Here is a 23,788-nt window from a genome sequence, read left to right as displayed (position 1 = left end):
TGTTGGTATATATATCTATCCCCAAAACCTCTCACAAACCATATAGGGTTGTGATTTTGAGAGTTATTCATATCTTCAGTCACCATCACTGACCATACTTGTTCTGACAGGTACAGAACTGATCATAGAGGCGTGGAGCCCTGGTAATAGACCACTAATATGCTGAACTATATTTGACAGGGTTAGTGTCTACTTTGATTTAGCTCAGAGTTTGATGTTGAAGTGAGTTGTGGCATTCCACAGAGTCAGCACACCCATCCTCGACCGACATGCTTGGACAGATTCCAGTGTTGTGGGTAAGGCATGGAAATGTCAAACATTAGAATCATGACACAACATTCCTCCCTTGCAGCGTTTCCGCCAGGGGGGCGTCTTGCCGTCATTTGACGCCCTTATTCAGCTCGGAACGCCCTGAACTCGAGGCGAGGGCATCCAAAAAAATAAATAATTCGAGAGAAGATTGAGAGTTTTTAATCGCTTGAAATGACGAAAAGGAAAAAGGACAAGGACATCCCTCTGTTGGAGGGGCAAAGGAGTCTGGTGGGATTATTTTCGCCGCCAGCAAAGCGTGTTCCTGTGACGGAAAGTGTACTGCCGGCGAGCCTTGACGGGGGGTGCTAGTGGAGCACGCACGTGAACTGCGAGCACCGGAGCCTCGCAGCGGCAAAACTGAGGCTCTGTGGTAAACTGTGGTAACATGAAGAGCCGTTTAGTGAGCCGTTTAGTGAGCCGTTTAGTGAGCCCAAAGAGCCGGTTCTTCTTAGTGAGCCGAGCCAAATGAATTCCCATCACTAATGCGTAAAGAGATAGTATCTATAAGGGACGGCTCAATTCAAAATTCAAGTCACGTGACAAGACGTGATGTCACACATCCCCCCCCCCCCCCCCGGGGTGGACGCCCTCTCAGCCCTGGTCTGGCGGAAACACTGCTCCCTTGGTATTTATGCTGTGATCCTGCGGAGACAGAATCCTCTGTAATCAGGGACCCCCTGGCCTGTTTTTAAAGTAATTATACAGAAATGACCAGAGGCTGATAAACTGATCATGACAGGAAATAAGAAGATGACTGACATGTACATTGGCCTATATACTGTAGAATGGTGCAATGATGACATGTTTGTGTAGACCGATCCGGAACTTAGAGCGCAAGGGTGCCCTTGACAAAAGAAAATCGTTTTTTTTCTCTTATGGATGGCAGAATAAAAAAAACACTTGTTTGATACCTACTCGTTTTGTTTTGCAGGATAAACTACATTTTTCGTAGTTTAAGTGTAAATGCAATCTCGAGAAGTAAATAGCTAATGTAATGCTATAAAGGAACCACGTCACAGACGATGAGTTGATGTCACCGTTGTGTTCTCATGTTTGGCGTGATGATCTTTAGTAGTCTCATTTACTCGCTTGGCAGTAACTGTCGTTTTTAAGACAAGTAAAAGCTTTAGTGAGAGGGGTATTTACTAACATATTTTCTGTTGTAGAACAAAACATGAACATCTTTCAAGTTTGTGTTTACCACAGATCTTATTTCGGGAATCTAACCAGAACTCATAACAAAGAAAAGCCCCTAATCGATCTGTTGTTTTGTCTGTCTGACTTTTGTTTTGTTATGTTTGTTTTTGCCCTATTACTTGTAAAGCGACCTTGGGTCCCTTGAAAGGCGCTATATAAATCCAAGCTATTATTATTATTATTATTATTGAATCTGAGACGACAACCCGGAAATGCTCAAATGCTAACTCATTGACCGGTTCATTCTCATTCTTGCACCACTCTATTGTTCTCGGTGCAAGTGATGAAAATGTTAAGTTTATTCCTGGTGTTCGTATCTTTTGCTTTTATCTCAAGGCGACAAGAGTAATACTGAGTTTCAATCTCTGTGAGCTATGTGTGTGCGTTTGTGTGCGATTCATCTCAACTCTATGTGATTGTTGCGTAGGAGCAGTCGTGTGTGTTCTTGCACCATACTCGTATAAAGTCATCTTCATATTAGCATCACATGTGCACATGTACAGACAGATACATCATGCACCCCGTCTGACCTACATCTGCCATCCTGCACCACACACACACTCACTCACACACGCATACACACACAGTCTGCCTCCCCCTTTGTATTTTCTAGTACACAGGGGCCGTTTCTCAATGTCGAGTAGACCTGCTGCAGAGCCACTATTTCAAGTATACTACGTCATCGAGTGGCGCCGAATGCTGGGCATTTAACATGCATTTAAACAGTCCTTCGGCGCCACTCGATGACGTAGTATACTTGAAATAGTGGCTCTGCAGCAGGTATACTCGACATTGAGAAACGGCCATGGTCTTTGATTTCACCCTAAACAGGGTTATAGCTGGGTGGTTTATTTTTCCTATAGGAACTAGATCAAGGGTTAAGTGAGGACAGTATTAGAAATGCTCTTTTATATATGTTCACTAGAGAGCTGCACACAAATAAAGATGGTTTCATGTTGGTTAAAAGGTCAAGCCACTTCTAAGTCCAGTCCAGGCTTTTGATTGAATTTTGTGAATTTTGTAATACTTGTGCCAATCTAATACCAGAGTTTGGGCCCGGTTTTTCTTTCATATTTTTTGTTGATACCTGGCAATATATATTTAATGCCCACTTAAATACATGCTATAGCCACATTAAGTATGGAGAGAGTGCAGAGCTATGTTTAATGCATGGTACAGTACGATATAAACCCATCAAAATGAAACATCTTGCACGAGTCTGTTCTGGTGTTCTTAACTATTTCAGCTATGTTGCTTTTATCTGGCTGTTCTATTGTTGTCCTTCTTTTCATTATTCTAAATAGTTTCACATTCTATAGGAACTCTAACATTATGATTACATTCATTTGGATACCTTGTATTAATGTACAATTATCATCCTTTGGCTATTTAATGGAACATATTTAAAGACATTAGATACAACATTAGATAACACCCTGATGATAGAAACCTCTGGTGAAAAGCCTAGTTAAACTGTGATTAGTTCAACTGTAATCAACAAACTGCAACTACTCACCGTAAAGATTGTATGTATATATGTGTCCATTTGGTCTTTAAAGGAACAGTCCAACATTTTGGGGCCTCTTACACAGACAGATAAGTGAAGTCTGTATCAGTTTCATCTGACAGTATTCAGTATAGAGGGTTGGAAGTTCTTGACATGTTTAGTCTAATTCAGGACAAAAGCTGCAGAGAGAATGAAACTGCTTGTCTGGCTCTGTCAAAAGTGGAATAAAGGCCTCACTATAGTTTAAAATCTGTTTTATTTAATTTGTTAATGATGTTAGGGATTACAAGCAGCGAGCCGGTCATTATAGCGAACCCAGACACGGAGATCAGGACTTTTGAATCTCCCTGAAGGGTCATTTGACGCAACACATTGATTTAAACATTATTTTATTGGTTTAAAAATGATCCTATTGCTTACGCTAAGACAACATATAACCATTCTGCTGCTTACCAAGGGCTGGAACTGCTGCCACGGCAACCTAAGAACTGATAGAGGTTTTACGTAACTGTCCAAGTTTGTTCACATTTTCTTTTCCATTAACCAGCCTTTAGACACTGTCAGAGTGTTTACTTATTGTCTGTCTGTCTTCTTCTGCTGATTTCTCTGTCCTCTAGCTCAGTCTGTCTTTTATCCACTAACTTCTGCTGTTGTTTTTTTTCTCTTTTACTTTTCTTCACTGGGAACAGTTTTACCATAATCAATCCAATGGAAATCTAATGTGTTGTTCTCCCTGTTTGGGGATTGATATGACTGCACATCATCCCTTGCCCAGAGCGTCCTTAGCAACCGTCTAATATCGCAAAAGAGCAGGCCGCAGGATGTCCAAATTCACCATTCAGAATCAAGTATTCAACCAAGTCGTGTAATCAGTCTGTTTATCATGCGTCAAAACATAGAAGTAAAACCAATATGTGTTTTTTGAAACTATTACAAAACTTTGGGGGTGTGTCTGCACTCACAACAGTATTTAGAGTGGGGTTGCCAGTTTTGAACTGTGACCTACCCTGTAGCTAACCAAAACGTCTGTCTGAAATTTGAATAAATTTGTCTTTGTGCAACCGGCTGCTGGTGACAATGATGATGAATCACACCTTAATCTGAATCAGTGTGTCCTTCACCAACGTGTCCAATCCTGTCAAATCTGACCCTGCTAGAGAAATGATTGAATGGATTGTGGTATTTTGTGTGTGTGTGTGTGTGTGTCTGTGTGTGTGTGTGCGCAGGACTTTGGCATTAGCACTGTCACCATATGCTGAGCTCCTGAGAGCAGAGACCATTCGAGAACATTGGAGTACTTTCTCCTGGGTGAATTAGCGGAATGTCACATGCCATTGAAGAAACTGTTACTTTAGAGCCTAAAGCCGCAGAATGGACGACGAGGACTGTGTGTCCTTACTATTTTAAAATGAGCTGTGGACATAAATATATATATATATATATATATATATCTGTGTGCGGGAAGCGATGCATTGAAAGTGTATAAAGTACTCTCTGTTTGACTATTATAAAACTGTCCAATCATCAGACTTGACATCTTTATATGTTTAAAACGTACCCAGCTGGCATTGATCTGCATACCAGCTTGTTGTGTTCCTCTCAGCTGCTGCTCTACACATGACACACTTCCTGTCCATTCATAACACTCATAGTGACTTTTGAACAGTGTTACATCACTGCATTTCTGTACTCGCCCTTTTTACCCCACCCTCTTCTCCATAGCTACACAAAGACCTGCACACACACGCATACATACACACACACACTCAGCATGACTAAAGCTATCACTCATATCATTTTGTTTGTACTTTATCTATCTTGCTGTGCTGTTCCCTCCCTCCAATATCATGGCAGCCTCTGGTAAATAAAGGAGGCTTTGTGTGGCTGCTGGATTTCTAAAGCATGTAGATCTTCTTCTGATACTCTGGCTCCATCTTGTGTTACAAAAGCGGAGGTGATGGTTCAAATCGGCTACCTGGGGATATGTCTACTGATGTGGTTACATACAGTTGGCTCATGTCAGTGTGCCAAAGTATTTAGTTTGCTTTAGCAGTGACAGATGGAGAAAAATCACTGCAAGTAAAAACATCTAAAGTCAGAGCTGTAGTATTAATATATCCTATAAGTACATTATTTTTCCTTTGGTGTTGACTTTTCAATATTTAACCAAAAACACTGCCTTTGTCCTCAACCTTCATTTAATTTGTATCATTTAGCATGCTGTTTCATGTACAGCAGACGACATCTGTCCTGACACCAAAATGTATCAGTCAATCAATCAATCAATCAATCAATCAATGTTTATTTATATAGCCCAATATCACAAATGTTACATTTGTCTCAGTGGACTTCACAGTTTGCACAGAATATCAGTATGACACGACACCCTCTGTCCTTATACCCTCACATCGTACAAGGAAAAACTTCCAAAAAAGGAAAAACCCCACAGTTTAAAGGGGAAAATGGGAGAAACCTCAGGGAGAGCAACAGAGGAGGGATCCCTCTCCCAGGACGGACAGACGTGCAATAGATGCCGTGTGTAAATCGAAAAGATAATACATTTACAACATAGGTAGACCAAATGTTTGGAAATGCATGTGTCTATAATAAGAAGATGAATCCACGAGGATGTCAACAATCCTGTGGGAGCCATCAGGGAAGTAGTATGATGAGAGTCAGGCAGGACCACAGTGACAGGTTCAGCCACGACTCGAAATCTAGGACTCAGATCAGGACTCAGGACTCAGGATCAGCCACGACTCAGGATCCCAGTGTAGATAGACACCAAAAAGACATTTGGGGGAAGCAGGGTTATTCGGAACATGAGAGTACACAGGTACAGACAGAGAGAAGGAAGAAGTAAGGTGTCCCCCGACAGTCTAAGCCTATAGCAGCAAAACTAGGGGCTGAATCTAATCAGCCCTAACTATAAGCTTTATCAAAAAGGAAGGTCTTAAGCGCACTCTTAAAAACGGATAGGCTGTCTGCCGCCCGAACACAAACTGGAAGCTGATTCCACAAAAGTGGAGCTTGATAAGAAAAGGCTCTGGCTCCCATTGTACTTTTAGAGACTCTAGGAACAACCAACAACCCTGCATTCTTGGAACGCAATGCCCTAGTAGGACAGTAGGATATAATGAGTTCTTTAAGGTAAGATGGCGCCTGCCCATTAAGGGCTTTGTAGGCGAGAAGAATCATTTAAAATGATATCCTGTGTTCTATAGGGAGCCAGTGTAAGGCAGCCAGAACAGGAGTAATGTGGTCCCTTTTCCGAACTCTGGTTAGTACACGTGCTGCAGCATTTTGAATCCGCTGAAGCGACTTAACTGACTTCTTGGTACACCCTGATAATAAAGAGTTACAATAATCCAGCCTTGAAGTAACAAATGCATGGACTAGTTTCTCTGCTTCGTTTTGAGGCAAGATATGCCTGATATTTGATATGTTACGTAGATGAAAAAAGGCGGTCCTTGAGATTGATTTTATGTGGGCATTAAAGGATAAATCTTGATCAAATATAACACCAAGATTCCTTACAGTCTCACTGGAGGCCAAATTAATGCCATCCATAGTTAATATATCTTTAGATCGTTTTTTTCGTAGAGTCTTTGGGCCGAGTACAATAACTTCAGTTTTGGCCGTGTTTAACATAAAAAAAGTTTAAGGTCATCCGCGTTTTTAAGTCCTTGAGGCAGTCTTGAATTGTATTTAGATGATTGGTTTCATCAGGCTTGATGGATAAATATAGTTGAGTATCATCCGCATAATGATGACAATTTACAGAGTGATTCCTTATAATATTGCCTAACGGAAGCATATATAATGTGAACAAAATAGGTCCAAGCACTGAGCCCTGTGGCACTCCATGGCTAACTTTGGTTTGCATGGAAGATTCATCGTTGACACACACAAACTGAGTGCGTTCAAATAGATGGGACCTAAACCAGCCTAAAGCAGTTACCTTTATGCCAACTAAGTGCTCTAGTCTTTGCAATAGGATGTCATGGTCGATAGTATCAGTGCACACTAGTTGTTTATGACCCTACTGTAATACAACTTAACTCCCATGAGCCCACACTGTTAACAACAAAAGATACAGCTCCTTGCAATGAGCATCTTCTAGCCTTACTTGTAAAACAACCATTTTAGCCATAGAGTTGTAATGGAATTAGTCCCAAACATTAGTTAGCATTTTACCACATCTGGTTCCTTTGTCCCAAAGTCACTTTTCTTTCAGCATGTTTTTGGTTATATGCCTGCAAGTAGGTTAATAAGATTTTCACGTATTTGTTTTACAACATGAAAATATGTCTGTTAATACTGCGTGAATGTCCGAAGCTTCTTTGTGTCTTTAAAACGGCATGTGACTACTAAATGACATCACCAAACAAGTAACATAAACAGCAACATATCATATTTCGTGCAATACTCTAAAATCCAATAGCAAAATCCTATTGGCTTTTTGTCTAGGGAGCCGGGTCGGTCTACAAAAACACATTATCACTCACCACTCTTTTAAATACCCTTTAAACAGATCAGTCCTGCTAATGAAGCTGATAGCCTGAAGCCAGCTAACAGAGCTTTTATGTTCATCGAAAGGTTTTCATTCCACAGTAGTAGTTATATTTTCAGTCGCAGCTGTTTTTCATTCATTGCCAGCAGTGAGGGAACATGTTCCACTTTGCTTCTGCTTTTCTCTGCACTGCAAGCTCTACATGATAACACCTCTTCCTCTCTGCTGCACAGAACAGTTTCAAACAGGAAGGCAATGCAACACATTGGAGTGTAGACATGAAGAATGTGACAGTCCTGTGTGTCTACTGAAACAGATGGTAGAAACAGAAGAGACAGAGATCGGTAATATAAGGAAAGTAAAGAAGATATAAGGGTAGTTGGATTTGCTGCAGGTACTGAACGTGGGATGATGATTGGACAAAGTATTAAGGTACGTGATTGGACGGAGCATCATAACTCTAGTTTCTGCAGATATTCAGGAAGCTGCAAACCTGTAGGGTTTTTATAACTCCTCATGTGTTGTTAATGTGAACGACGAGCAGCAGCTGTTGAACAGAACCACAACATCCATGTGTCATTGTCTTTAGATATCCAGCTAGGCTGTTAAACATGTGACTGACAGAGATTCAGATATTTTTTAGTGGACTGTTGGTTTAAACAAGACGTTTGAAACAGCACCACATTAGGGTTGGATAGCTTGCCATGAATTTGGTTCGGACATTCATTTTACCCTTGGGATGATCAGTAATCCTCTAATGTGATCATCAGTTTAAAATGTCTCTCTGTTCGACTGGTTAGCGACTCACTACAAGACTACTACCAACATTCATCAGCCTCGTACATTTCTGTTAGTGCTACCTAGCTAAAGTTAGCTTTTTATACACTTAACTATTATGGTTATATGGTGAACTTTTTACCTGCTAAACATCAGTATTTTAGCATTGTCACTGTGAGCATTTAAGCATACTGATGTTAGCCTGGCTCGATATAATTTGACTCACTATAATCCCACAAATGTCATTCCTGTAGGATTTATGTTGTCCCTGCTTATTCAATTTAAACAGACTGTGACTGTGCACATATTAGCTGTAGCTAGTTAGCAACATACAACTTTCATTTTTGGGGTTTTTTAACTACTTGGAAATGTTTTGTACTCAAATAATACTCCCTGGGTTAATTATTTGGGTTATTTTCCCTAAGTGTACCAAATCATAGCAGTTGTATTTGTTTTGTGACTGTGCACATATTAGCCTTAGCTAGTTAGCAAAATAAACCATTCTGTTACTCCTTTGACCATTTTTTGCATTCTAAAAATACTTCCCTGATTAATTATTTTGTTTTTGTATACATAAGTATACCCAGAAGTCCCATCTTTTTTTTTAAGGTTAACATCCAATAGACTGATTACAAATTATCTGTAGTTAATTAGCAACATACACATTTCTCTTGCGTTTTGATGGGAACTACTTTTGATTTTTTTTATTGAGAAACCCCTCCCCAGATGAGTTATTTGGATATTTTGCCAGTAGTAATGTTTACTTTCAGCTCCACATCAATACAAGATGATTAGCGATTAGATTAGACACCTCTAATCTCCTGAACATACCATGATGTCAACTTTCAAGTCCTTTTATTTCAGCGTTGCTGACCTACAGCATTAGCAATTGTACCCAGTGTGTACTCAATTACATTAACAGACCCTGAGCTGCGTTTTCCTCGACATGGATACATACACAGAAACACACGTGCACACACAGAAGCAGCTGAGATGACAGCAACTGTTTGGCTGTTGATTGGTCTGTGGAGGTTGTGGGGGTTCATGGCAGACCTGTCCAGGCTGGAGAGCAGAGGCTCCTATTTTTACCCCTGCTCAACACCCTCGTATCACAACAGCTGTCCCCACAGCTCTTGTCAGTCCGCTGTCAGGAATAGCCGGCCTATCAGAGTGCTGCTCCTTCTCCTCGGCTCTGCTCTTTCACTTTCCGCTCTTCACACAGATCTCCTCCACTTTGACCAGCTTTTGATTCGTTCGGTGACTTGTGGGAACTATTTTGATACAGAAGCTGTGGAATTACTTCACTAACAGGTAGAACAATGTGTGATCTTTGGTGGAAATAGGTCTTTTTGTGTGGGCCCTCGAGGTCCCACAGCCGTTGGCTCTATTTATAGACTAGAGCTAGCTGAGGGGGCAGCTTAAGTGGTTTTCCAACTGAAACAAGCACTTAACAATTATAGCTTTTGTGCTATGTGACAGTTTCCCTTTTTCTACTCGGATGTTAGTCAATAAGAGTGTTATAATCTGAACATAGAAGTGTGAGAAATGTCAGTTTGGCTGGTTTGAAGAAGTTGACATGCTCAGTGAGCTCATGTGCCGATGTATGAACTCCTGGGAAATGTAGTTTAGATTTAGTGGACTCTTATGTTGTGGTTTTTTACAGCACATCTTTTACTTATTGTGTCATATGTTGTGGTGCTCTGATAAGGTCAATATTGTATGTGACTTTGACTATGACATGTAAAGTTTTAGGGTATGTTTACTTTTAGACCAACTTATTCACACTCACTTTATAAACTCATAGGGTCAGGTGAAATTCAGGGATATTTTGTATGGACCAAATTCTATCATGTTGATTCTGTATTATAATGTTGTACCACTGTTGAATAGTATGCTTCCGAGCTGGAAATATTTGGTTGCATGCAATGCCACAGTTCTTTGTTTTAAACATTTAACATGATATATTTGACATACATCTTCCATATGTGAATGGTATGACGTTAACGCTGTTGTCTCTATTCCAATGAAATGCAAAATTCTCCTGTGTAAATAAAGTACAACTAGGGTCACATGAGGTCCACAGGTAATACCGGACCAGTGCTAAAAAAAACTAGAAAACATTCATTGTATATGATTGCAAGTATGTTTGAATAACAATTGTATCCAATACAAATTGTAAACCCAGGACTTTATTTAGAATACATGTCTGCTGCTAAGAGTTTTTAGGTTTATGATTAAATTAGATTTGATTCTGTGAATGATGATAAAATGTTTCTGGAAATGGGTGTATCATTTGGTTTGTAAAGGATGTTTTGTTTAAAGTTGATAATGTATGACATTCATGAGTAGTCTTTATAGAGTACCTTCAAATTCAAGCACATTCATTGATTAGTTCGAAAACAAGAGTTGGGCAAGTTCTTACAGAAATTGAAACGATCAAAACAAATGCAATTCAGAAATATTGTTTGAATTGTGCTTGACTTCAATATCATAGAGAAACAATACCCTAGTGTGCTCTGATATTTGGTGTCTAATTTGACTAGTTTTGTCAAGGCTTACTCATCTTAGTAGGGTATAGAAAATAGATATTTGTGATGTATGACTTCAGCCAGGCCTATGTGCGTTTTCCACTTTCTTTTTAGAGCGTTATCTGGCCCACATCGCTACTCTCTGATCCAAAAATAAAGCTGTTAGTCAGTGTTCTAATTCAGTGACCAGATCACTGATAAAAGTCACTGACTGCAGGCCAGACCTGAACACTATCCCATACAGTGAAGGGCTAAAGGCCTACTGTCCGAATCAGGTTAAGGGAGACCAGTTTTTTTTTGCACTGTGAAAAGATACATTAAATACGTTAGACAAGGCAGAACCCATCTACTTAACCCTGTACAGTGTAAACTTCAGGCAGCAGGTTTTTCTGAAGCATTCAGCATGTGACTATTATCCAAAAAATGACAGTCTGTTTTACAGTGCGGTAAATGTATTTTTCTAACAGTGATATAATAGAATGTTGAAGGATTGAGTCATAAACCCAGAAATGAGTTAGCATTTGAGCACTTCCGGATTCCATTGCCGTGAATTCAACAGTTTTTTTTTTATCAGTTTTTGGTTAGAGGCCTAAAATAAGGTCTGTAGCTAATGTAGCTTAAGATATTTTAACGTTCTGTTCTATGACATAAAATAGGTCAGTAAAAACCGTACTGGGGAGCTTTTACCTGTGTTCAAAACATTGGCTACTTACAGGTGACCAAAAGAGACTACTCAACGTGATCCCACTGAACACGGGTATCATTGTCTGTTTGCCACAGATCTTATTTTCAGCAAAATTCCTAAATCGCTTTTTGTCAAAGGAGTTTTTGCGAAGCTAAATTGTGTGTTGGCTTCCCCAAATATATCATCACTGCACCACTGTATTCCGTGGTAGAAATTCACATTGGCTTGGTTAAAGCTAATGCTCCTGCTCTTCTTGGGTTCCGAAGCTTAGGATACCTACCTATATTGGCTGCTTAAGGTGCATGACAGAGAAGAGATTTAGCATAAAGTATTATAATTGAAAGAGAAATGTTTGATGTGTGGGCAAACTGAAAAACAAGGAATCTAGAAATAGGATAATGAAAATGTCTCAAAACATTTCAAAATAAGCCTGTACAGTATTTATTTCTGATTTTGCTCTGAAGCTGGATGCATGTATTCAGAACTGTTTTGGCATTTTCTTCTTGCTCATATAAAAGTTACCAGGGATGCTTATATTTTTGTTCACCATTCATGGTTTCGTGGAGCGTTGTTCACTATTTGGTTATAGTGGGGTGACAATGTTTTAGTTTCAAACCTTTTTTTTGTGTGGTGTATTTTTGCTGCTATAATCTCCTGTACCTCCACTACTTCTCTAAGATCCTATTCATCGCTTTGCCATCAACGTGTGGCTCTGCTTACATTGACAATTCAAAGATCTCTGTAGATCCCTGAAGATTGTCATTTCTATTCATCTGTCTGTGTTCTCACCATTCTTCCTCTCCTAGCTCCCCTTCCCCTCCTCTTCCTCTTGCTCTCATCTCATCCATCACAGCCCATGACAGCAGATCAGCCAACATGGCATTCTCATCTCGCTTTTCCTTCTGGGAACAAAAGGGAAGTCTCACTTGGACATTTCTCAAACTGCATGGTTTTCCGGTGTTTTACACTGTGTATTAACATGTGTGTCTTGAGATACGTGTGGCTTTTGCTTGTATCACACTAAGATTGTAATAGCTTTCACTCTCATGCCTAAGCACGTTAAAGACGTTGTGATATTGTACCACCTATATCGTTTGCTGGACACCTAACAAGTTCACTTACAATGCAGTGAGTGCATAATTTGTAAGCCCTTGAATTAGTAAGATTGACTGTTTGTATTTTGAGAACGTGTTGCAGTGCAAACATAATTTAAATGCAAATAAAACTGAAAATGCGCATGTTGTGACTTTGCACGATGTGTGATGAACAGCCTCATGTAGTGTGAAGGTTTTGATTTAGTTTTCTTTTTATATTAAAATATTTAGATCAAAGAAGATCCAGGAAGCAAAAGTGTAAGTAAATATTGTCCCGTTTGTCTGCTTTAGAGTAGCCATGCAGGAGTTACTGTTAGCAGCTGGTCATTTGGTGTTAAGTTTGAACAAATGGCCTTCAGTTAGATCTCCCAGCAAGCACCATATGTGTGATTTCAGGTTACTTTAAATTGTCACTGAGGGGTTAGGTAGTGCGCAGCTAGCTCTTCATTCCTCTTCTTCTTACATTTGTGTAGGGTTAGGGTTTGTAACCATGTAGTTTACTAGGCTTTATGCCATTATTTTAAACAATTATTAATGATACATTCAGCTCAAAGAATCACCAATATCTTGATTATTAAAGATATGATGCTTGGATTTTCCTTCATCATTCATGTTCTTATACCACCTCTCTTTCCTCTCTATGAGTAGCCAGACAGTGAGGGGGCGCCCAGCCGGGCCAAGTCAGTACCAGCTCTAGACCCTGGCAGGGGGTTATTCCGGGCAACAAGTCCCCCGTCCGTTTCGAATAACGAGTTGTCAACCCGGGTCAGAAGTCCCTCCCCACCTAAACTCAGGGAACCTGTTAAAGTGCCAGAACGCTTCAAAAGCCCTGAGGCCCCTTCAAAGACGACAGAGCTATTAAGGAGCCCTGAACCACCAAAAGCACCTCTGAGTCCAAAGCCAGTTATGAACATTGAGCGAGAGCAAAATGGAATTGTGCGCAAAAGTGTGATCAACTGTCCAGCCAACGGGAATGTCACCAATGGCAACCAAATGGATCCTACAGAAGACAATGGTCTGACACGTAAGAAAGTAATAAAGGTGATTCGTCGCGTTGTCAGGAAGGTCGTACCAACTGAAGAGGACGAGACCGCCGTGCCAACACAGCCATCAGACAGAGCTCCACCAGCAGCCAAGCCTGCTGCTGAACCAGTTAAAGCAGCGCCAGCTTCAATGTCTAAGGCCCCAGTAATGCCAGCATTCTCTTTTAAACATGACGTCATCAAAACAGAAGAAAAAGACGACATTTCGCGAGGATTGACAAACCTCATGGTAAGAGGCAGGACAAGAGAGCCCCGTCCACGAATAATTAGGGATGAACGACCAGAGAAAATAATAGAGTTGGAGAAGCAAATTGAGAAGAAACAGGAAAAGGCAGTTGTGCCAGAGGTGATCAAAGAGGAGAAGAAAGAGGATAAAACCACCCCAAAGCCACAAGAGGTTGATCACAAACCGACAAGCTCTGTTACAGCTACACATGATGTCAAATCTCCTGTTGCTGTAAACTCCCCCAGCAAGGCTATTTCTTCCAAATCCACTCATTCCAGACCCTTGTCGATGCCACCAATTGTTGGCTTTATCCCATCCCCCAAGCCCTCCCCTTTGTCTCCACCTCCTGGCTTTGTACCTGCACACAGATCAACTTCTGCCAGAAAACCTAGTCCTACAAATCCTCCTTCGGCTACAAAACCTAGTCCTACAAATCCTCCTTCTGCCACAAAACCTAGTCCTACAAATCCTCCTTCTGCCACAAAACCTAGTCCTACAAATCCTCCTTCTGCCACAAAACCTAGTCCTACAAATCCTCCTTCTGCCACAAAACCTAGTCCTACAAATCCTCCTTCTACCACAAAACCTAGTCCTACGAATCCTCCTTCTGCCACAAAACCTAGTCCTACAAATCCTCCTACCACCCAAGTGGCCCAGAAACCTGCCTCCCTCTCTCCTCCACCACGTTTCAGCCCAGCTGCGAAACCCTCTCCAGTTGCAGCTCCTGTCAGCAAAGATCATCTCCGTCCCAGCCCCGGTCCACAGTCTCCCCCTCAATCTCTGATTCTCATTCAACAAACTGCTGTCAGTCAACAAGAGGTACACTGTCCACACTTTGCATGTCTGGTCAAAATTTGGGACATTGGTGTGGAAATTGCACGACCGTTTGAAATGCATGTTTGAGATAAAAGAACACACCTCAGTGTGTCTTGGTTTTAGAGTTACTTGATGGCCATCGTTGGCAAGCTACGGAAAATGAAATGGAATACTAAATGTGTACCTTTCTTCAGAATAACTACGGAAAAAGTTGCTATTGTTTAGAAGACGTTTTATTTTGAACTCCTGGTTTCAATTTGTTTGCTGTGCTTTCTGTTCAACCATTAAGCACTTTTCGACAAGAAAACGTATAAACATCAGTTGGTGGAGTGTGTTGAAGTGTACTGTCCATCCCCAGTGGAAAAGAGACAGTATAGTCAATGTAAAGTTTTGCTCCAAGGGGATACACCTTTTTATTTTGAACAATCTTAAGGATTATTTTGTAATACTACCTGTAAGACAAACCACATAAAAAATACATCTGCTTCTGATATGTCTGACATATTCTGCCAGAGGGGCTTTAGGCCCCGGCCACACGAGGAGGATAACGGTCGTATCTGCTACAGTTCACTATCAGATAGACGGTTCGGCCACACGAGGCCGACATGGAAACGCAGAAAACGATAACGATAACGGGTCCCAAGGTGGGTAGATCTGCAAACGAAACGCTCTGGGGGGGCAATCGGCTCCGTGTTTACGCCTATACGATCATTTCCTGATAACGTTGAAGCAATAGCAAAAGAGAGGCGGTCTCCCCACCTCTCTTGCTCAGAGATCAGCTGCTGGGCTGTCAGAAGAGGGGGAGGAAAAGAGAGTCTCCGTTTTTTATTCTTATATTATTATATAGAGTCGTTGTCAATTTGTTTTAAAGCTCAATAAATAACAAAGAAGACCTTTGACCGGCACTTTTCTAATTTTGTCCGGAAGATTTAAACTTTAACGGACATGTTGACCGGCGGAAAAAAAATCGAACTCTGCCGCATGGTCCCCTCGTCCCTTGGAAGAGGCGGAGAGGTGGGTGTTTTTCAGCTGCTGGTGGACTACCGGAGAGCAGCAGGAGCAAACGCTTGCCTCGGGGAGGGAGAAAAAGAGCCAGAGCGTCCACAGCGGAGAATAAACAGAAGGGCAACCATGGCAACCATGCGCGGGAAGTCTTCTTCTCTGCTATTGTGGCAGGAGTACAGCGCCACTTACAGGCCCGGCATATGTACTACAGCGTCTCCAGCGCTTTCGAGCGGTCTCGTGTGAACGGACATGTTTCTGGTGCCTATTGCGTGTGGACGGAAGACTTTTTTGATATCGATTTCGGTCCGTTTGCGTTATCGTCCTCGTGTGGCTCCAGCCTTAGACCTTGGTCTTTAGTCATTATTTTGATATTTGTTTCTTGGCACTGAAAAAGTCAAGTTTTACAAGGCCTTTATTGTTGATTACCTTTATTGTTGGTCACCTTTGCAATGGCTGTTGAGGAGTAGGAGGTATCTACTTCCTGACAATAATTTCCTATTCCGGTGATTGTTAAGCAGAATGTAGTTAAGTCTTGTTTAAAAAGAGTCCCACCAGATACAGCTCCAAATGCAAGATTTCACTGGTCTAGAGTTTGAGTTAACCAACAAGAGACCTATGTAGATCCAATTACTGCAGTGTTGCATTCTCAAAGCAAAACCCATGAACATGAACAGATAGTACAACTCTCCAGGAACAGATGGCAGACATACTGTTTTTCCTGGGCTCATGCTGAATTTGTGCAAGACCTGACTGGGTCTCAGCTTACTCCAAAAAACACGCTGCCTCTGACTAGTAAAGTAACTCTAGAAAGGCCTACAACTTTTGCTGTCGAATAGAAATATTATTTTTATTTGCTGGAAAGATCTATCTTCTGGAATGTATTTATGACATGAATTATGGCTCTGTTTTGATGATATGATAAACACATTAGTTGAATTAGGACTAGGGTTCTTTCCCACAGGCTTAAAGCAGTCAGACCCCTTATGTTTGTCCATATGTCTTTGGTAAATTGATTTGCTTTGCTGGTTTGTTGCAACCAGTGTGTTTCTAATATCACTCTCTTAACCAGACACTTGTATATTAGTGTGTGTGGAATGGATTTACCAGTGTGCATGGTGTTGGAAGCACCTTTGAACATTTACTAACAAGGTACTACAAAAATATGCTTTGTAATATTGATGACAGGAATGTCCTCTAGGGAAAATGATTCCAGATAGATTTGTAAGAGGAATATTTTTCTCTGAGATTGTGTGAAGTCATGGGCTCTGCTTCGGCTCTGTCAGTTTGCTTAGTGTCAATGTGTTGCTGCTCTGACTTGTAGGAGGCACCGCTCAGTCCCACCGAGGAGGCTCAGAGACGTCTGATGAGGATCTTCGGTGCCCCTGTAAATCACCCCGCTGTCTACCTGCACATTATTCTTGTATTGTCTTTGCTTTATGTCTCTTTGTCTGTCCATTTCATCTTTTACACAACCAAGTACATTTTTTTGCTTTGAAACAAAAATTTGAATATTGGCTCAGCTTCACCTAATAGTCCTAAACCTGGAAATGATCTAGCATCTTAGCACTTCCATCTTCCCTTCTCTCAGTCACTTTTTTTTATATTAGTTTTTTCGTTGTGACTGAAATAAGGTCTGTGGTTAAACAAGATTAGGAGAGATTAGGAGGAAATAGAACATAGAATACGTCAGTAAATATGTCACTTGTCAATGTCTGAAACTTGTGTCAAAGAAGGCGGTTGCTAATAATGGACTTAATGAGACTGCTAAACTTCATCACACCGATCACCAGACCACCTTTAGTTTAGCATTAGTGACGTGAAGTAATGCGTCCGTATAGCCAAACGTTAGCTTTTTACTTCTGTTGATTGCATTTAGGCCTCATAAATTATAATAGTGATGTCAACATGTGGAGATTGATTGCTGCTTTGCAAAACGTGTAAGCATCATTAACATATGTTTGCCACAGATCTTATTCTGGAGTATTTCAAAATTCTATAGAAAAATCCCATTGCTTTTTGTCGAGGGAGCCCATGCAATGCTAACTTCTGGGTTGGCCTAAAAAAGACATCATCACTGCACCACTCTATTCCTATTATAGGGTTGCTTTGTAATGTGTTGGCTAGCATAACCTCAGCATCCCTAACTCAAACAATGACTGCGCCCCTAAGTTCTTCACATTACTCATCATGCTTGGTTTATTGGTGTGTATTTACAGAGAGACACAGCAGAGGAAAGTATTAGGAGGTAGTCTCTCGCCCTCCTTGCTGGGGGGTTAGGGGCAGAACAGTTGCTCCACCAGTGGTGACTCATGACAGAGTGAAATATGATCCCCTCTGCTGCTGTCCGGGCCCTATCTTCCTTACCCATACCCTATCTAACTTGCTTTCTCTGGCTTTCATCATGCACTTGCATTGCTAACAACCTTTTACTTATCTGAAACCTATGGCTGCTCTCAAAAGACAGATATCAATCCCAGTTTCCTACACACCAACTCTATAGGGATATCCCAATCTACTATTTTCTGGCCTGGTTCAAAGTACTATAACTGTGTGTCTGTTGATATCTAGTCCTGTCCAAATCACATATAAATCCACTTATTTATAAACGATGATGTTCTGTAGGCCTAAACTTAATTATTGATAAAATAATAATAAATAATTGGTAGAATGGAAGTTTAACTGGAGAAGGATACTTCCTTAAAGGGGCCCTATTATGCTTTTTGGGGTTTTCCCTTTACTGTAGTGTGTTATACACGTAGTATGAGAAAATATAAAGAATGTTTCAGACATTAAAGCTTGTAAACAGGGAGGCTGTGGCGCAGTGGACTAGTACGTTGGTGTTTGGATCAGGGGAGCACAGGTTCAAACCCCACTGCAGTCACCACTTCACCCCAAATTGCTCCTGTGGGGATTGCCCACAGTATTGAGAATGTAAGTCGCTTTGGATAAAAGCATCTAACAAGTAACATGTCATGTAATGTAAACATTACATTAGAGGCACAAAATACAAATATGAAACCTAGAAATTGGCATAATAGGGGCCTTTTAAACTTGATAAGAGGAGTCACTCTGGAGTTGTTGAAACTCCAAGAAAGTTCACAATTGAACAGTGGCGTTAAAGGGGAGGTTCCCCCTCAGGCATGTTAACAAGTTGCTAACAGAATTAATGTCAGACCTGCTGCCTAATAACGTGTCACTCTGATAGTTTACAATAGTAGTTTGGACTTATTTAATCCCCCTAAAACCTTTGTAGTTTCATCCCTTTCCATTGTCCATTAACTTTTTCTATGCTTTTATGCACTGCATTTTCTTCATCCAAAAGTCCATGTTGACATTGTCTTCTTCTTCTTTGTCCTGTTTCCCCCCCATTCTCTCTCCTTCCCTCGATGCCTTTCACACACTGCTTTTGGTGGTTGTCATTGACTCGCTGTGGTTGCTTTGTGGCAAAGCTGACAGTCAGTGTTCCTGCTTCTGTCCAAGCCTCCGTCCCTGCCGCCCCACAGAATCAGAGCCCCCTCCCGGGCCCCATCCAGGTACCTCAGCCCTCCAGATTTCCTCTAGGCCTCCTGGCTGGAGTTTGTAATCGTGTGACTTGTCAGAGTGTAAGGACCGGAATACTTCTAACTTTTTCTCATTTCACTCGTCTGCAGCATTTCAAGTCAGCGTCTATATACTGAATAATGGATAACCCTAAAGCTACTTTAGCCAGGGGAAAACGTTTTGAAGGAACTAACTCTAACCTAATACGCCAACAAAACTCACACATTGTTAGTTTAAGAGTGTTTAGCATCAGATTCTCCTGTGTGGTTGTGACTGCAAAACAAAGCCACATCTCCTAGTTGAGTCGTAGATTTATGGGTGATAAAGATGCTTAAATGTGATATATTTAGGGCAAAGAAACACGGAGATCAAAATGGACTGTTGTTTATTCATCCTACCCGTGTTGTCAGCCTAAATATACTTTCTGAACAGTCGCTGATTCTTTTCGCTCCCCATATTTTACACACACCATAAAGTATGAATGATTCAACCAGAAGCTTTTTGGCAGGACTGTTCTTGTTTTGCCATCGACATGAGATGCAATGTAACACACAGTGGCATGACGACATCTCTATCTTCATGACACACCAGGCTGATAAAGGAACCTGCATGGGCTTTGTATCTTTAGTACTGACGGTTGGAATGCCTGAGTATGAATGTTTGTTTATGAACCTACTACTACTTTTGTTGTCCTGCAGTTGCTTTTTGTTCCAGAATCAGTTAACCTTTCCCTAAAGTGTATTAAAGAGGCCCTATTATGCTTTTTTCGGTTTTACATTTCCTGTAGTGTCTTATAAAATGTGTGTTGTGCATGTAAATGGTCTGCTAAGGCTAAAATCCCAAAGTTCCCTTCAGAGGGAGTTTCTCTCCCCCCTTCCGCGACAAAGTGACATCGCTATGTAACACTCGCGCTTCTATTGGCTTGCGCTCCAACACATTGTACTTGATAGGCTAAGGGGCGGGTCAGTAGAGGCACACAATACAAATATGAAAATGATCATAATAGGGCCCCTTTAAGCAGAAAGACTATAAAGACAGTGAGAGGATTAAGTTGATACTCACATTGATGATCACATTTAAACTTGATATCTCTCCCACAGGATAAGTATAACAAACCAGTCTTTGTTCAGACAACATGCCGATGATACTTCCATTTATCTGTGTGCTTATCTATTCATATGTGTGTCGGCAAAACATTTGTTACCCATATATAACTGTGACTTTTGACCTCTTCATGCTGGCCAAATCACCAGGGATCAGTGGAAGAGGACCCTGTGGCCCTCCTTCAGGCATCTCATGCTGCAGCCCAGCAGTCCCAGGTGGGGCCTGCACTGTCCCGAGTCCCACGGTCCCCCCCCCCCCCCCCCCCCCCCCCACCGGAGAATGTTGTGCTGTGTTGTGCTCGTTCCCTTTGCTTGCTTGTGAAGTGCAGTGTGTCTTGGTCACTCGTCCCATTGAAATGATGTGAACTTTAAGTAGTCACCAAGTTTGAAATAATTTTTCTTAAGTCATTTGGGTTTACTTCCACAAGTCTGACTTTTTTTTTGGTTTTTGTTAGTTTGTTTAAATTATTTAAATAAGCAATGCTAATACAAACCGTCACGGTACAACAACAGCAAGTTAGGAGACGAGACGAAGACCTCGGAAAAATATATATATTTCAGCTTAATTAAGGCAAGAGTTCAACAAGGCCATGTACAGGGGCTGCATTTTTTTAAAGTAAGAAATGTCATACAACTACATATACAGATCAACCTACGATTTACTATAACCCTTTATCATAATTTTAAAACCCAAAAACCATGAAATTCAGTTTTTTGTTCTAGAAATAAATGTTATTCTAAGGTCTATTATTTGAGTTTATGGTTGTTGGTCCTTCCTCACTTTTCCCTTTTGTGCTCACTGAACTGAGGTACTCCCTAGTACTTTGTGTTTCCACGGTTGCCATTGAACCCCCTTCACACACCCCTGAGGCTTGACATGTGTGTGTTTTTGAAGTTACTCACACAGACAGACACACAAAAACACCACCCTGATGGAACAGCAGTGCTCAGTGGGAGACTTTTCCATCCACTGTGCCCCACTGCATGTTCATCAAGCTTTTCCATCATAACCTATCAGCATGTACTGGTTTTGAACTATGAGTGCCGTGGCGATAACAATTCCCTCTTCTCTGCTCTCTGCTGCTATCTACCCATTGTTCTCCTTATCCTTTGTGTCCCCCAGGTGAAGACAGAGGAGCAGATCGCAGCGGAGCAGGCCTGGTATGGATCAGAGAAAGTCTGGCTGGTCCACAAAGATGGCTTCTCCCTGGGTGAGGCGGATTACTTTTAAAACATTCAAATACATTTTTTCTCGTTTTCCTTGCAATGTGCTTTCTCTCTCTCTCTCTCTCTCTCTTTTTTTTTTTAAACATATCTTTATTATAAATTGTGCAAAGAATATGTTACATTTATACATACACAAGTTTTACATTTTTGTGCTTTCTCTTTTTAAAATGTGGGTGTCTTTAAAATAAAAATAAAAAAGGTAACTAAATAAATGACTGTTTAAAAAATGAATTCCATATACAATTCATCAAATAAGTATTGTTAATAATTACAAAGAAGATTACTTTTGAAAAAAATATCAATTTAAATCCATTTTCATTTTGTTTTCTGAATCGCGTAAGCATCAACTGTATATTGTGGTGTTGTGTTATAAAAGGAAGTATATAAAGCATAATTATTCAATTATTATTATGACATGCCCTTTAGCTGACACTTTTATCCAAAGGGACGTACATACACTTATATAATTACATACACAATACAGGAAATATTTTTCCTGAAGTTTTGGAAAAGTCATGGAAATGTAACCAAAGTTGCATCAAATATAATTTATATTTTAATTGAATCGCCGAAATAGTAATACTATAACGATAATAACTAGAGAATGCAATTCCTGAAGAAATTGCTAGTGGGAATGCTTTATGCTGAAAAGCTGACGCTGAATTGCTATGCTGAAATGTAATGTGTAAAAAGAAAGTGAAGAATTTAGATTGAAATGATACATGAACACTGGGGGCTTGATTGTGTGATGAGAGAAGAAAATAAAGTAAAAAGGCTTGGAAAAGCAGCAGAATATTTGAACTGTAAACTTTTGAACTAACTTGATGGCGAATGATCTGTCGCCATGGCAACGGCATTTGATGACACCCCATAATACGCTTAGATGCGTTGATGGCTGCATCGTTACCAAACCTGTGAAGTTTTGGGCCGTTTGGAGCATTTTCACTGAAGTTATGAGAAAACCGTGTTTCATGGCGAGCATTGTGTTGCCATGGCAACGGCATTTGAAGAAATCTCAAAACTGTCCCGTAGATGTCTTCACGGCTGGACTGTTAGCACACATATGAAGTTTGAGCACTTTTTGAACATTTTCATAGGAGTTAATGTAGAGCGACATCGTCTTTTATGGCGAGGGATGCGTTTCCATGGAAACGGCATATGATGACACCCCATAATTGACGTAGAGCTGTTGAAGGCAGGACCATTAACCATTATCTGAAGTCTGCTGCTCTGAGCATGTCAGTTGGAGTTATGACATCATCGTGTTCCATGACACAGGTGTTTATATTTGAGCTAACGACGTGTCCAGAGATCAAAGGTTTCCATTGTTCTGAATGAGAGATAAACCTCTTACATGTGAACGTTTGGTTGAAGAACCGTAACAGATATCGGTGAAATTTCAAAGCGTGAAGCATCTCAAGGACCTTGAGTATCTGAAGTGTTCTTTCGGGTTAATAATGTGGCCTTTTTGGCAGTTTAAGAAAGGTGTTCGGCTGCTGCTGTGAGGAAATATCAGCCTGAAATTACAATGGGCTTTAATGGAGACATGTTGAACGTTTTTGTCACTTCATGCCCTCAAGAGGCATTTTGTTTAATTATTTTGCTTAATTATTTGTCATTTTTCAAGCTATGAGATGTTTTCCTACGTTTGTCATGAAAAATTATGTCTCAGGAATGTAGGGTTTGGGAATTATGGCAGTTTAAAAAAAAAATATGAAGGCAAATTTCAAGATTTCCTACACTCTAGCTGTGACATCACGCACTCTAGTTAATGTTAAAATCTGAAGAAGGCCTCTTTACCAAGGTCTGAACAATGTTTAATATCTCTAAAAGTAAGAATCAGATTTAAAAGTTGTGTTACACGAATAATGTCAGAAAGATGTGTAACATTTTAAAGTTGGAATGAGGTTTCTGAGTGAAAGTATGAAGTAGCAGTTGAAGTCGCATGAAGATTGTTCAAGTCTGAAGATTTTCTCCATTGACTTCAATGGTTAAAAATGTGATGAATTATGGGATGTATCTCTGGAATTATGAAAGTTATGATAAAAGTAATAGCACTCGATTCCCGACCGAGCTGAACGTTTTGATGTTTGAACTGAGTTTCTGCGATGGAGAAGACCGGCAAAATAACGGGCGGAATAAAATTAAAGAATTTCGTGCGTAGAAGAACAGATAGTGGGAATGCTGTTAACAGCATTCCCACTAAAATACTGTA

The 23,788-nt window shown here is 40.6% G+C and overlaps 1 protein-coding gene across 5 annotated transcripts in view; it reads left to right on the top strand.

Moving 5' to 3' along the window:
* Positions 1 to 23,788, top strand: part of myo18ab (myosin XVIIIAb) — a 140,019-nt gene that overhangs the window by 24,706 nt on the left and 91,525 nt on the right. For 4 of the 5 annotated variants that reach the window (XM_034112970.1, XM_034112973.1, XM_034112971.1 and 1 more), the window contains exon 3: positions 21,470 to 21,557. In XM_034112970.1, the coding sequence (XP_033968861.1) occupies positions 21,470 to 21,557 (88 nt within the window). Of the gene's footprint in view, positions 1 to 7,783; positions 7,962 to 21,469; positions 21,558 to 23,788 lie in introns of those variants that run through there. The other variant, XM_034112972.1, reaches the window with a different exon arrangement.

Source organism: Trematomus bernacchii, unplaced genomic scaffold (genome assembly GCF_902827165.1).
Source record: "Trematomus bernacchii unplaced genomic scaffold, fTreBer1.1, whole genome shotgun sequence".
Lineage (NCBI taxonomy): Eukaryota > Metazoa > Chordata > Actinopteri > Perciformes > Nototheniidae > Trematomus > Trematomus bernacchii.
The sequence above is the reverse complement of the archived record's forward strand: the minus strand, read 5'-3'. Positions and strand labels throughout refer to the sequence as shown.